A 12,713-nucleotide genomic window follows, 5' to 3' on the forward strand; every position below is an offset into this window, starting at 1 on the left:
AGAGGATGAAGAAAGCTTGTTTTCTGCTGCTCCAGAGAATAGAAGATGGAACAATGGATGGAAGCTACAGGAAACGCAATTCCACCTAAATATTAAGAGGAACTTCCTGACAGTAAAAGCAGCTCAACAATGGAACACACTCCCTCAGAGAGTGGTTGAGCACCCTTCTTTGGAAGTTTTTAAACGGAAGCTGGATGGTCATCTGTTGGGGGGTGCTTTGATTGTGTATTTCTGCATGGCAAGGAGTTGGACGGGATGGCCCTTGTGGTCTCTTCCAATTCTTATGATTCTAAGTGGAGAAGTGCCATGCTTGCTGTAGAAATGAAACCAGTCACAGGCTGCAGCACAGACCATGAACTACTAATAGCCAAAATTAAATTAAAGCTGAAGAAAAATGCCACATAAATCACTATGCCAAAACATGATCTGAAGAACATCCCAACATAATTTAATGTAAATGTGAGAAATAGATCACTCAAACCAATTGGGAAGAATTAATCATTAGGCTGAGATGACATACCAGTAGAACTCCTACAATTCATAGAGATGGATTCAAGTGTACTTCTAAATAAAATCTGTTAACAAATGTGAAAAACAGAGCGGTAGGGCACAGACTGGAAGTGATCAATATACATTCTGATCCACAAAAAGGGGACACAAAAGACTGCAGCAATTACAGAACCATTGCATTAATTTTCCATGCAAGCAAAGCCATGCTCAAAATTCTGGAGTAAAGACTCCTACCACATATGGAGGAAGCAATCCCAGAGGTTCAAACTGCATACAGAAAAGAAAGAGGCACTAGGAATCACATTGCAAACATACAATGAATAATGGAGCACACCAGAGAATTCTAGAAAAAAACTCCACATGTGCTTTATTGACTACAGCAAAGCCTTTGACTTCATATGTCATGTAAAGCTATGGTTTGCTCTTAGAGGATTGGGAGTACCACAACGTCTGATTGTCCTGATGAGAAATCTGAACTTAAGACAATAGACTACTGTTAGAACAGAATATGGAGAACTAGAACGGTTCCCAGTTGGCAAAGGGGCCAGGCAAGGCTGCATAGTATCACCCTATTTATTCAGTCTGTATGCAGAAAATATCATACATACAGCAGGCTTAGATTCAGAGGCAGGAGGCATGAAGATTCAAAGGAAGAAACATTAACAAAAGATATGCAGACATCACAATAATGCTAGCAGAAGTCAACAAAAATCTGGAATAATTACTTAAGAAGATCAAGAAGGAAAGTGGCAAGGTAGGATTAATGGTGAACATTAAGAAACCAAAAACAATGAGCATGGACGATCTACAAGAATTTATTCTAGACAACAAGAAAGTTGAAGTGGTCTGAGTTCCCATATCTTGGATCAAATATTGACTAGAAGGCACACTGCAGACAAGAAATCAGAAGACTATGAGTGGGCAGCTCTGAAGTAACTGCACAAGATCCTAAGGTGCAAAGATAAAACTCTGAACACTAAAATTGGGATGATCCAAGTCACTATATTGCCCTTCACCATGTATGGATGTGAGAGTTGGACAGTGAAGAAATGTAATAGAAAGAAAATCAACTCATTTGAGGCCTGAGGATACTGTAGATTTCTATATTGACAAATGGGTTCAAGAACAGATTAAGCCAGAACTCTCCCTCGAAGCCAGGATAACTAAACTGAGACTGTCATACTCTGGCCAGCCACATCATGAGAAGACACACTCCAGACTGGTGATAGATTTAAGCCAATTTCAGTATGAAATCATTTTTCATAGGTATCTTGTGTACACCCAAAAGCCACCATTTATATTAACAATGGACACCTTACAGTATATCCGTCAAATGCCTCTCAAAACAAGGCTTTCTTCAAAAATTCAAATTGGTGGCCATAAATAAATTAGAACTCTGGTGAGCTTTTCTCAAAATGTTGAAAACTGCAACCTGCACTTTCCAAAATTTAAGAAATGTCTTCCCACAATTTTATAAGTCACAAATTGGAGGGCAACATCATTGTTCAACCTGCGTCTGTGTAAATGAGCACACACAGTATGTATAGTGTGCTGTGTACGTAAGGTAAAAGGACACCATCAAATCCAGTATCCATAGTGTTGTAATGCTTTTAACGAATTTATCTAACAGGTAACATTACAGTCTTTCCTTATATAATTTGAAATTTCTAGATTTCAAATAAAATATGGCCATTTTAAAACATATTTTCTTATATCTTTGCTTTTAAAATTATATTTTGGACATGACCTTGTGACTGCTCTAAATGTTTTATTGTGTTCTGTGGTAATTTTAATGCTCAGCTTATTTTAGTCCAATTGAGGTCCTATTTCTATTTAAAACTAAATAACAGGCCATGCTATAGGACTAAGAAGAGAGGACGTCTGCATTCTTCAAATATTCTACCAGTTACTAAACACCCAAAATGCCATTTAAAACTATGACTGACTGAAGACTATAATAAAAACATGGCATGTATTCTAATCAACACATACTGGAAATGTCAGCAGTGCACGTAATACTATAGAAGTGACACATTTATGTTTCACAAGAGTAGAAAAATAATAATTTATAGCTTAGCCATTAAAAACGAAATGTATTCTAGATTGCACTTCTCTTTTAGTTGACTATGAAGAAAACTCAGCTATTAATTTCAATAAATTATTTGTCTTCTTACTAAAATCTTGAAAGGTTTTACAAAGACAGAGAAAGCCTGAAGAACATAAATAATATGAAAATTATTAAAGATCTGTAAATCACCCATGGCTCAAATCAGATTAACTAAGAGATAAACTGAGTTATTACTTTTTTTCAAAAAGGAAAGGCTATGTTCCCATCTGATCCATCTTTTCTTTAAAATCCTTCCACAGTTATCAAAGGTATAGATCTGAAATCTCCCATGTTTTCCACTTGACAAAGGCTTTGTATAAGGCTGGGGGGATGGGGGAGAAAGGTTTAGCTAATATTTTCTGCCTACAAAGTTTAAAGGTTGACTTCTATCCTGCTTCCATCCTCAATTTGGAGCAATTGCCATGCTTATGGAACCTGTTGTATCACAAAGTAGTAAAAAGGCATCTGACTCATCTACCTCTTCAATGGAAAATCAGCTAGCCATACCAGATGATTGCTTTGTTGCAAATTAAATAATAATAATAATAGCTTGCTTAACCAAAACAAGTTGATTCCCTGAAGGAGTCTCAGGATCAAACTAGATTATTTGCTTAATATAGAAATATAAAGTACTGTGTCCTTAATTGGTGAAAGAAACATGTTTGTCAAACCATGTGCTATTCTTCACCCCTGCATGTTATGACCAAGCATGATTTGTTTGTTAATTGGTCACTGGGGTGTAAACACGGAGTTAATTTGCATTTCTGATCACTGATATTGGCACCTCTGGGGAAACGACATTGGACCTTATCCCACTACTTAAATAAACTGGTTTAATTCTTCCAAACTGAAGTGTAATTTGGACTGTAGCCGGGTACTATCGCAAGGATTTCACTGCCAAAGCTACCAGGTGAGTCCAGCCCTGCCGCAGCCCAGGCCCCTGGTGTGATTTGGTGGCCATTTTTTGAAGTCAGAAAGGTCCGAGTTTTTAAATGAGGCTCCCAAGGCATGCCTGGGACCCGGGCTGCAGCCAAGCTGGAATTGCCCGGTGGCTTCAGTGACAAAATCCTTGTGATAGGACCTGGAAGCAGTTTGCATTACAGTTCAGTTTGAAAAAGGTAAGCCAGGTTATTTAAGTGGTGCAATAATGTCTATTGTGAAGGGCAAAAGATCTAATTAATTACAGGGAATGTGCAGTTCCCTTAATGTCTGCTTAGAACTTCTTAGCCTAGGATGTGCTACTCTTATAGCTGTATGTGATATTGTAGCTGTTAAGGTAGATTCTCCTCATCATGGTTATTGGAAACTTGGGGGGGGGGGCCTCTTTCTCTTTTTCCTTTGAGCATTTGAATATTATTTCTATCCCTATCTCAACTACAAGGACAACCAAACTCTCAATGAACTTGATCTACACACAAAAAAATAATAAAATAGTTTTTGTGGGGGGGGTTTGGGCTATGTGGACATGTTCTAGATGAATTTATTCCTGAGGTTTAACCAGCATCTGTGGCTGGCATCTTCAGAGAAAGAAGATGTTTCTCTGAAGATGCCAGCCACAGATGCTTGCAAAACACCAGGAATAAACTCTTCTAGAACATGGCCACATAACCTTAAAAACCCACAAAAAACTATTGATGCTGGCCATGAAAGCCTTTGACTTCACAATAAAATAACATCTAGATTAATTAAAACAAATAATCAAATGGCAGAGAGATAAACATCCTGGGGTTCTCCGTATGATAGTCCATATCAGTGGGTGACCACGTGAGTTATTCAGGAAAGTCCTGTTGGAAGAGATCTGTCTTGATGGCCTTTTTAAAGCTGTCAAGATTAGCAATATTCCGGATCTCTTCTCAGTGGGGAGATTTTAAGATAGGTGTTATATGAGCATCTCTAGCTGTTCTGGTAACTAGTCTGGCTGCCACATTTTGGACTAATTGAAGTTTCCAGACAAGGTACAAAGGTAGCCTGATGTACCTAGTTGTGAGGTTACCAGCACATGTACCACAATCTCCCAGTTCCAGAAAAGGGTGCAGCTGGCATATCAGCTGAAGCTGATAACAAGCACTCTTGACTGTCGCATTTACCTGATTTGACATCTGAAGTGACAAGTCAAGGAGCACTCCCAAGCTGCAAACACAGTCCTTTAAGGGGAGTGTGAACCCATCTACGACTGGTTGACATATCCTTATACCTGGCTTAGGGTCCCGACAGCGAGTATCTCCATCTTGTCTGTATTCAGTTTTAGTCTGTTTTTCCTCATCCAATCCATTACTGCCTTAAAGAATTCATTGAGAGGAGATGCTGTCCTTGGCCAGGACTGTGGTCTGAGGCATGGAGAGGTACATCTGGGTGGCATCAGCATACTGATAACACCCTGCCCCATGTCTCTAAATGATCTCTCCCAGCAGCTTCATTCATACACACACACACACACACACAATTAAATTTGTCAGTTGTTATTTAATACAGTTTAAATTAACAATCATAGATTCATAGAATCATAGAGCTGGAGGAGACCACAAGGGTCATCCAGTCCAACCCCCTGCCATGCAGGAAATCCAAATCAAAGCATCCCTGACAGATGGCCATCCAACATCTGCTTAAAGAACTCCAAGGAAGGAGACTCCACTACACTCCGAGGAAGTGTGTTCCACTGCTGAACAGCCCTTACTGTCAGGAAGTTTCTCCTAATGTTGAGGTGGAATCTCTTTTCCTGGAGTTTGCATCCATTGTTCCAGGTCCTAGTCTCTGGAGCAGCAGAAAACAAGCTTGATCCCTCCTCAATATGACATCCCTTCAAATATTTAAACAGAGCTATCATATCACCTCTTAATCTTCTTTTCTCCAGGCTAAACATCCCCAGCTCCCTAAGTCATTCCTCATAGGACATGGTTTCCAGACCCTTCACCATTTTAGTCACCCTCCTTTGGACACGCTCCAATTTCTCAATGACTTTTTTGAAATGTGGTGCCCAGAACTGAACACAATATTCCAGGTGGAGCCTGGCCAAAGCAGAATGCCATGGCACTATTACTTCTCTTGATCTAGACACTGTACTTTTATTGATGCAGTCTAAAATTGCATTAGCCTTTTTAGCTGCTGCATCGCACTGTTCACTCATGTTCAACTTGTGGTCTACATGGACTCCAAGATCCCTTTCACATGTAGTCTCGTTCAGCCAGGTGTCCCACATCCTATATCTGTGCATTTTATTTTTCTGCCCTAATTGCAGTACCTTACATTTCTGCGTGTTGAATTTCATTTTGTTAGCTTTGGCCCAGCTTTCAACTCATTTTGAATATTGATCCTGTCCTCTGGAGTATTAGCTATTCCTCCTAATTTGGTGTCATCTGCAAATTTGATAAGTATGCTCCCAATTCTGTCATCTTGGTCATTGATAAAGATGTTGAATAACACTGGGCCCAGGACAGAGCCCTGTGGGACCCCACTGGTCACTTCTCTCCAGGATGAAAAGGTGTCATTGTTGAGCACCCTTTGGGTTCGGCTGGTCAACCAGTTACAAATCCATGTAACAGTTACCTTGTCTATCCCACATTTTACAAACTTGTTTGCAAGAATGTCATGGGAAACCTTGTCAAAGGCCTTACTGAAATCAAAATATACTATATCCACAGTAAGCCCATCCTCACTCCAACTCCTCACTTAAATTAATCAAATTATTTTTTTTTAATATGAGCCTCCACGAATCCCAGTTCTAGGAGGCAGGTGGGATAGAATTCTTTTAAAGCAAATCTATAATTTATTGGACTGGTATCAGAGATGCCCAATCCATTTGGTACACCTAATATTGTTGGTTACCAACATTGTTGGTAATCACTGAGCAGTAATGCTAGTACACTCATCCCTCCATATTTGCTGCTTTGATATTTGCATATTTTATTATTCAGGGATTTGATTAATATGTTCTCTCTAGGAATATCTAAGTTCTCCACTGCAACTCTATGGGCAACTTTAACTAAAGGTTGCACTGAAAGACCTAGAGATTCCTAGAGAAAATACTCTACTAGACATTTGTATCTCCTCCAGTTCAGTTCTATGGTCAGTGTCTGTCGGACATTAATCACAGAGTTGCACTGGAGAACCTAGAGATTCCTAGAGAGGTGTCCTCTCAGGTAAAAACATGGTGTTTTTGTTATTTGCAGTTTTTCCATATTCACATGGATCTTGTGCCTCTAACCCTAGCAAATATGGGGGGACAAGTGTAGCATTAAACATGACAAAGAAGGATTTAATAAGTTTGACAGCAACAAATAATACGGATGTCTCCTTTTCAAAGTGTTCAGCTATGGAAATATTTCAGTAAGTCTCATCTCCGGAAAGGGAAGCTTATGTTTGAACCAGTGTGGAGTAGCAGTTTGATCGTTGGAGTATGTCTCAGGAAACCAGGGTTCAGATCCCTGCTTGGCCATGGAAACTGACTGGGTGACCTTGGGAAGTCATATTATCTCAGCTTGAAAGGAAGCCAAAGGCAAACACTTCTGGGCAAATCCTGCCAAGAAAACTTTGTGATAGGTCTTCCTTAGGTCACCATAAGATGGAAATAGCTTCAAGGCAAACATCATACAGACCCACGTATTTGGCAGTAACTCACACTGAACTCAATGAGATTGATTTCTGATTATACATACATACATAGGATTGTGTTGCAATAGCTATTTCAGTTTGGTTTTTTGTTTTTTTTGTACTATACATTTATGCTTTAGGGGAAAAAACTGGTTGAGAGTGTATTCGACACAGTGAAAACCACAGAATTAGCCCTAAATTTAACAAACCAGATAACAATTATTTCTTATTTCTTGTAATTGCATCTCCTGTGAAGTGCAAATGACCACTTTCACTATGTTTTGCCAAATTGATGAATAGCTGCCCATTCCAACTCTGATTCCCTCCCTTTCATTTATATCTTGTTCATTACTCCACCCCCCAATGAATTCAGTAAATGCCAGCTAAATTAGAAGGAATATTAAAGAAGGATGAATGAAAGATTCAGTTTGGTTAAAAGCAGAGGAATTAAGTACAGGTGTACTAGTTCATTACTGCATTTTATAAATATTATTTAATTATCAAACTGAAATCATTTGAAGACAGATATGCTCACATCATGAGTTGTAAGAACTACACAGTTTAGAAAAGAAGAATGAATTCAGTTCAGTGGACTTTCTTTCCAAATATCTTGGTCACTTCTTAATCATAAGTTTTTAAATTCTCATCCTGTTAACTATCAACATTGTAGAAAACGATCAACCTAGATTATTTCCCAGTAGACAGCTCACTAGAGCTACACAATCAATGTTTTTCTACACTAAGGCACTTTACAGACCGCCCAAAAGGGCAGTCTGCCTCTGTCCTTGTTTGCTGCGCGAAAGAGCTGCAGCGGACAAACCGTGCAGCTCCTCCGTGCAGCAAAAAGAAGCCACAAAAAGCAGCTTCTTCTTGCGGTGCCGTTGTGACATCACAAGGCACCAATGGCGCCCTTACGGCATCACAAGGGTGCTGAAACGTGCGGACACTAGGTGTCCATCACGTCAAAATGGCGGCACCCATCTGTATAGGGCGCCACCATTTTGATGCCCTTGTTACGTGCGAGGGGCAAGGCGCGTCAGGAAGCGCCGCCCCTCGCGCATAATGACGGCACCCCATAAGGCCTGTCGGGAATGCGCCTACATTACACTTTGACTTGCAATGGACTATCCATATTCTGGGAAGAGAATTTTTAATTGCTGCCCAACCCCAGAAATAATGAGACAAGACACAAGATTGGGATGAAAACAGGATCATTTATTAATTGACCTATTTATTATTTTCCTAATGGAACTGCAAATAAACCAAAGGAAAAAACAAAGTGTGGGAGAAGCTGCAGCCAGTGTTTTTCTCCATACAACCCCTGCAGCTTGTTTGGATGATAACACCTGAGCCCACAATGATAACCCAAAAGCTGGGTTACTTGGTCTGCCTGCATCAGGAAGTCTAACCAGGCAGTCCCTCTCCCAGTCTGCGAAGATTAAAGAGGGGTCAAAGGCTTCCATGGCCAGCATCTAATAACAATAAGAAAATAACATAGTTTTTGTGTTTTTTTGGGGGGCTATGTGGCCATATTAGAAGAGTCTATTCCTGACGTTTCACCAGCATCTGTGACTGGCATCATCAGAGAATTCATTCTCTGAATATGCCAGCCACAGATGCTGGCAAAACATCAGGAATAAACTCTTCTAGAATATGGCCACATAGCCTAAAAACCCCACAAAAACTATTAAAGAGGGGGGTTTATCCATCAAGCCAGATCTAAGGGCAATTTCTTTCTGCCATCCCCCAGGTTGCAAGCCCTAAAGAGGTGGTTTCAGAAATGCCCCTTCCACCTAAATGGTGTCCAAGGTGCTAGCCAAAATATAATTTAATTTTTTAAGCCAATTCATTTATTTATGCATGCCAAATTAAAATTTAATCATTTATGCCAAATTGATCCCTATTTTGACTCCACCCAAGCCAATTTCCTGTATGCCAACTGGACACAGTATGGGGTAGGTTAAAAACCTGTGGAAAAGGGGGAGGGAATCTTATGTGGTCCCTAAATGACCAAGAAACTTCACACTATACCAGAGGCAGGTGGGTGGGTTGATTTGAAGGACGAACTGAAGCCCTTGGGGACAGCAGGTGATAAGTTGTTTCAGGTTCTGCCCCCAGAGCCTCACACCATATCTGTCCGGGAATGCTGCCAGCACACACACACACACACTGATAAGAGTAGTTCAGCCAAGGCAACAAGGCTAAACAGCCAACAGACAATTTATGCATAACAGACCTTCTGTCCAAATAGGGTGAGCTGCAAACCAGACCAGATTCAGGGTTTCAGAGATCACAAATACCAGTTCAGTCTGAGGTCGAGGATGACAGAGGTTCTTGGTTGCTGAGTCCATTCCAAGGTAGTAGATTCAAGAGTGGTCAAAGGTCTAGGATGCCAAGAGTCCAGGGACAAGATCCAGAGGAGACAGAGCCAACAGCGTTCACTAATGGAAGCACGATAATCTCTGACAAACACTCAATGTCTCACAAGTGCTGCTGGGCTAATGAATGCTTCTCTTGGAACGATGAAGGCATGCCCTTTCTGCTCTTCCCTGGCTAAAGGGAGGAATCTCCATGCTCTGCTGCTCTAAATCTCCCAAGTCTGGCCTTTCCACTGGGGCAAGGTTAGGCTGCTGAGCCTCAACCACTGGAGCTGGGAGAGCAGAGCTAGGACCCGACAGAGCACAACTGGGGCCTGGCACAGCCTCAGGTTCCTCCTGAACCTGAGGTGCCAAGTCCTCCTCATCATCCTCCAAGTCCTCCTCTTGGCTGGCCATGACAATAACTTTGTCAATGAGAAGACACCAATGCACCCTCATCCCATTTTTTCTGCCTTTCCATTTTGTTTCTCTTCCCCCATTCACTTAAAAACTTTTTGAAACCATGATAAATGTCTGCTACCTAGTAACTAGTGATTCCTCTGTCATTTTTCTTCTGTGAGGAAAAAGATCCTAGGATGGTAAGTAGTCATCCATTTGGGCCTGTTGAATTTCCTCACATCTGTCCAGGAAAGTGGACAAATGGCTGATAAGACCATCTCAGTTCCAAAACAAACAAACCCCCAGCTGGCAGAGCCAGTTCAAAGCAACAAACACAGTCTTTAAATGAAAAAGTACCAGAGGTTTTACCAAGAGATTTGCCCAGAAGTCTGAGGTCCAGGGTATCAGATAGGCAGGTCAATAAGGCAGTCCAAAGGTCAAGGGTTCCAGGAAGTCAAGATGGGTCAGCTATCCAAGAAGCAAGGTTTCAGTCCAAAGAGCAATGGGAACCAGAGACACAGTACTTTCCCCAAGAAAGTCAGATAATCACTGGCAACTAGACAAACATACCACAGCTGCTTATATGGGCAGGCTGCAGGCATTCAAGTGTGTCTGATTTCTGGTGCATTTCTCATAAAGCCTCTGTGACCTTCGAAGTCACTTCCTTTTGGCTCAACACTGTCTAAAGGTAGACAGACTTCCTTGATCCTCTTCCACGTCCAAAGACTCTACCACAGGCAGACTTGGCTACTGAACCTCCTGAGAGGCCACAGACTCTACTGGAGTGGAGCTAGCACCGAACTCAGGCTCCACAGCTGCAGGCTCAGGTCCCAGAGACTCTGGCTCATCCTCTCAGTCCACTGAGTCCTCCTCCAGGCTGGACATGACAATTCTCCAGTTAAGAAGAATTTCCTAATCAGTCTACCTGTTCCTCTCAATCCAAGCCACATTCATCACCTGGGTCCTTTTCCTTGTTCATGAGCAGTCACCATGGCTCAAATCCTGCTAGTGCATCACACACATATTAAATCATTACTACTTGTGATCATGCAGAAAGTGATGGCAGAAGAAGGCTGACAGCTTTGGGCTGTCTGATTCCTGAATGCATGGCTTCAACCATCACCCATCCTCCAGCATACTAGGGAAGCTTTCCATATTACCAAAATTGGCCACCAGAGCACTGCTGGAGGATGTGTGATGGTCAGGTGGCAGCAAAGCAGCAATTCTGCATGCAGTAACCTGTTCCAGCCCAATCTTGTCCCATGCCTGGGTTGGTGTGAAAATTACCTGCAATAAACTCCCATGAAGGAGTGGGGAGGCCTTGGTGCTCAGGCATTCTGGGAAAAACCAGTGGTTTCCAAACTTTAATCCTCCAGGTGTTTTGGACTTCAACTCCCAGGATTTCTAGATTTCCCATGGTGGCTGAGGCTTCCAGGAGCTGATGTCCATAAAACCTGAACCAAAACCTCTGCCTTAGGCAATCATCTGCAGGACAAGCAGTTGTGTAAATCTGAACAGACTCCTTCAGAGTGTGCTGGAGTCTCCTTTGGAATTTTTTTAAATAGAGGCTGGATGGCCATCTGTCAGGGATGCTTCAACTGTGAGTTCCTGCATGGCAGGGGATTGGACTGGATGGCCCTTGTGGTCTCTTCTAACTTTATGTTTTTATGATTCTAGTTGACAGAGCCAAAAATCTCCTCCTACTTCCACCAAAATGTTTCCACGTTTCCACGTTTCATATTACTAGTGTGCTCATGGCTTTTTTCTTCCTGCACCCATGCCTACTTTTGCAATCATGGCACCTTTTTTTAAGTAAGTAACCTTTACTACTTGATGAAGAATCCAAGTGTTCTCAACACCACTTTCTTCTTTCAACAAGAAATACTTGTGTACACACTAGTGCATATAAAATATTGCTGTGTATTATTGTATATCATTTTTTTTCCACTCTTCTCTGTGAACAATAACCACCATGGTCACCACAATAGCAACAGAACCCCATTCAAGTGAATGGTAAAGATATTTAGGACACTACTAACAGTACCTGAAAAGTTGGGGATGCAAAATCGAAAACACAATGGAAACCAAGCAACCCATTTCAATTCACACATCCCTATTCTAGTCTAGAAAAAAAGCCATGTATCTACCAAACTCAGACTGAAAAAGACTTAAAACTGCATCAGTTTCACTTCAGTCATTTCACAGGCATATGATTTAACTGTCATCTGTTGACAGGATAAATGGTTATGACAAACCTGCTTAGAACTGCTCTCCACCTTCTGTGCCAAAGTATCCCAGCGCTCAGCCACGTTTACTAGCCACCCTTCCAGCTTCTGGGACAGTGTTTTACTTTTTACAGCTGAAAGGAGGTCTTGGCTGAGTGACTTCAGTATATCCATAGTTTGTCTTTTGATTTCCAGTTCTCCTTTCAAGATCTGTTGAAATAGACACAGTAAAGCAAAACATGAATAAAAATAACATAAAAAGAGTATAAATTAATTGTAAATAAGTACTTGTGCATTTTAATTAGAGAAAGAGAGATAGCAGATACAACACACACACACACAATGTAACAATTCAGAACTAATTGTGTATTGTTTATACAGAGGCTATACAATGCACGACTCATAAGGCAATGGCTTTCACAGTATTTGGGGTTTCCTAAAATATTCCTAAAATTACAACTTGATTTCCATTTTGTACTACTGTGAATGATTTGTGTCTGGAAGACTATTTCAGTAAACAGAAGAATG

At 41.1% G+C, this 12,713-nt stretch overlaps 1 protein-coding gene across 8 annotated transcripts in view; it reads right to left on the reverse strand.

Moving 5' to 3' along the window:
• The window catches only part of LOC149319486 (dystrophin-like), a 1,434,671-nt gene that overhangs the window by 817,851 nt on the left and 604,107 nt on the right, over positions 1-12,713 (reverse strand). For all 8 annotated transcript variants that reach the window (XM_089511816.1, XM_089511819.1, XM_089511811.1 and 5 more), the window contains one exon: positions 12,216-12,395. In XM_089511816.1, the coding sequence (XP_089367942.1) occupies positions 12,216-12,395 (180 nt within the window). The remainder of the gene's footprint in view (positions 1-12,215; positions 12,396-12,713) is intronic.

This window comes from Sceloporus occidentalis, unplaced genomic scaffold, assembly GCF_023333645.1.
Source record: "Sceloporus occidentalis isolate IW3139 unplaced genomic scaffold, rSceOcc1.0.p SCAF_2, whole genome shotgun sequence".
Lineage (NCBI taxonomy): Eukaryota > Metazoa > Chordata > Lepidosauria > Squamata > Phrynosomatidae > Sceloporus > Sceloporus occidentalis.